Below are 3023 nucleotides of genomic sequence, written 5' to 3' on the forward strand. Positions count from 1 at the left end.
GTAACGGTAACGCGTTACTTTTTAAAATTAGTAACGAGTAACGGTAACGAGTTACTTTTTACAAAAAGTAACGGTTACGGTAACGCGTTAGTTTTTTAAGGTAACGTTCCCTACCTTGACCGTCTGGTAGTACTGTCTGTAGGTTCGGCAATTGCAATATCTATCTTCTTGAATGTATTCACAACCGTATGAAGATTTGGCCTGTTCATTGGCTCTTCTGGGACGCGCATTGCTTCTGCGACTAAAAATATAAATTTATTCAAAGTTTTGTACACATACATCAACGTAAATATTTAACAAGTGTCTAAATAAACTTACGTTGCCAGGGTTCGGTGCAACAGTCAGGTGCAACATCTTCAGTTACATTCGTGAATGGCCCGGCGATGCAAAAGCGTTTGCATAAGCGGGCGTTCCACCGTGAGTGAGAAGGTTGCGTGAGATCTATCGTCAATGTCGTCGTCGGTAATAATTGAGGTACTGTCGACGTAGCTAATGGCTGAAAATAATTTAGTCAGAATTTTTGAAATCTCTTAAATGAAAATTTCTCGTTTCTTAAACGTTATTATTTTATAAGTGTTGAGAAATGAGTAAATTTAGCTTAGTCATATGTATAAGTACGCGTGTATGTATGGCTAAGCGATGCCGGCGAGTGCGATAGGAGAGGGACACCGCACGAGCGACTCACGACGCGAGCACAGAACGCCGAAAGACACTCGTGGCCGAGACGTAGGCCGAGTATAATATACTTGTATTTAGTGTATTCACTATAAACTCGTTAATCCATATATACCATAACGTCTCAAGACTGACTTTCCCCAAGCACTCCACGCCTCATTAAACTTATCAATTTATATACACGTTTTTTTATAAGTTTATATAATTATTAAACTCACCTTACAATGAATATTCTGAGGCTTTAACAATTTGTCACTTAAGACAATCTTTTCTTCTGTAACTAGTTTTCTAGTTTTGGTTTGCTTTAGAGACAATACAGGCGATTTAGAAGCTGGTACTGTCACATCCTCTACAGGACCAGGAGGTTCGGTCATTGTTACATCTTCAAAGGATAACTGAAAAAAATGAAAAAAAATTCCAATATTTAAGGGCAGATGAAGTTTACGATCAGAAAATCAACAGTTTGGCAACGCAAGGATATCGCGGTACATTACAGGATTTAGGGATCAAGGGTAGAAGTTTGAGAATGCAGAATTTAGTGATTAACAAACGCTTGAACATTAAATCGAGATTTACATACAGCTATATTCAACCTTTCATCAGACTTGTCAGACATGTCAGACATGTCAGACAAAAGGTACAAGTCTTCTTCCAACGGAGCGTTAAGAATGTTTGGACCTGAGTGAGGCATTTCTATTACAGGATCGGCAGGAGGCCGATCTGTATGCTCTTCAATCGCACGAAAATAGTCTTCATCTTCACACATTGGATGTATTTGAAAAGCCTCCTCTGAGAAGTAAACAAGATTACAGAAGTGAACCGGCACAGATGGTACCGTTAATAAGTATAGAATTAAACTCACTCAGACAGTTGTTAACCTGAAGAGAATAAATTTTCGTTACGCCACCCATTAATTGCGCCGACAAACGCCATCTCATCGGTATGTTGTCATCCGACTGTATTTCCATAATTTCCTTGCTGACAATGTAATATAAAAGTGCAAAGTGTTAAAATTATGCAAACGTGAAATTGTCACTGTAGACTAGTGTAGACATTCAATATTGAAAGTAGACGAAAGTCCTGTATTATGAGATACTCTTAATATGAGATAATGGTGCTTCTGTTAAATTAATAAGCATCATCTGATGCTCTTGGAGCAAAATCTGCTTAGTGGAAAAGTGATTGTTCAATTGTGTAATTGTTGCGGAAAGATTTGTGATTGAAATTGAGTGTTGAAAAATCTGCTACCTCATAATAGAGAACTCTTTCCTCTGAATGAACAAAATGCGTACCAAATTTCCTCGACGCTTAACTCTTTTATGATCCTAGCGTAGTACCGTTCCTTAAAGGATTGCTCACTGAGCGTCGCAGCGAACCAGCAAGGAGCTAATTTGTTCCTCCGTCGACGGGAAAGAAGCATATTTGGAAATGACATCTGACGAGAAGCAGAACTCGTTGATAAAAGCCGGTTTGTGTAAGTGGCAGACGAAAGATCATGTCAAAAGAGTAATGTAAAAGCGATAATAGCAACAGAAAATGGCGGTGGAATTACCTTGATTTGTCAAGTTGCTCTAATATCAAGCCCGTACGGATATTCTTGCCAAATGTAACGATTAACGACCAAATTCTTTTGGTAGTAGTCGATCGAAGCTCTCAATTTTTACAACTTATGAGCTCAATTTCCTCCAGACGCGCCTCTCTCGGACGTTACTCCTTTCACTTTTCCTCTTTCGCGAGTTATTTCACTTATTACGGAAAGCACGGGCGTCCCAACTTCTGCGTCGTAATTTGAAATTACGGCTGTGTTCAGCAGAAGTTAGCGCTTTATGCTGATTGGATAGATCTAGAAGAATAGCTCTATTTCAGCACAGATCTGAAAGTATAAAGGTGCCTTTTCACGCGTCGCTCGTCGCTGGATTTCTCGGTACATGATTGGCCGTCATTAGTCCCAGTCTACAATAGAGACTTAGGGCCGGAGCACACAAATGGCCTTAAGCAATAAGACGTAAGCAGTAAACGAATTGACCAATCATAGTCGAGATTATGGCAGCCATATTATATATTCTCGACTGTGATTGGTCAATTCATTTACTGCTTACGTCTTATTGCTTAAGGCCATTTGTGTGCTCCGGCCCTTACCCCTGGTCCACAATCTTGCTTTAAGTAAGTTGTAAGCCTTAAGCCGTAAGAAATTAACCAATCACAGGTGAGAGTGAGGGGAATAAATGCCTGCGATTGGTTAATTTCTTACGGCTTAAGGCTTACAACTTACTTAAAGCAAGATTGTGGACCAGGGGTTAAGTCCCAGTCTACAATAGATGATTTAAGCCCTAAGCTTTAAGAAATTG

The 3023-nt window shown here is 39.6% G+C and overlaps 1 protein-coding gene across 3 annotated transcripts in view; it reads right to left on the reverse strand.

Annotated features, from left to right (window-relative positions):
* Positions 1-2529, reverse strand: part of LOC105569231 — a 7000-nt gene extending 4471 nt beyond the window's left edge. The window contains exons 1-7 of one of the 3 annotated variants that reach the window (XM_012025509.1): positions 2228-2529; positions 1968-2110; positions 1538-1653; positions 1256-1464; positions 894-1070; positions 319-496; positions 115-241 (exon numbers count right to left, since the gene is read on the reverse strand). In XM_012025509.1, coding sequence (XP_011880899.1) covers positions 115-241; positions 319-496; positions 894-1070; positions 1256-1464; positions 1538-1653; positions 1968-2110 — 950 coding nt within the window. In that variant the 5' untranslated portion in view covers positions 2228-2529. Of the gene's footprint in view, positions 1-114; positions 242-318; positions 497-893; positions 1071-1255; positions 1465-1537; positions 1654-1967 lie in introns of all 3 variants that reach the window. The other 2 variants (XM_012025510.1, XM_012025511.1) reach the window with 2 other exon arrangements.
* Positions 2530-3023: the final 494 nt, after the last annotated feature.

Source organism: Vollenhovia emeryi, unplaced genomic scaffold (genome assembly GCF_000949405.1).
Source record: "Vollenhovia emeryi isolate VEMERY1.0 unplaced genomic scaffold, V.emery_V1.0 DF939125.1, whole genome shotgun sequence".
NCBI classification, from domain to species: Eukaryota; Metazoa; Arthropoda; class Insecta; order Hymenoptera; family Formicidae; genus Vollenhovia; species Vollenhovia emeryi.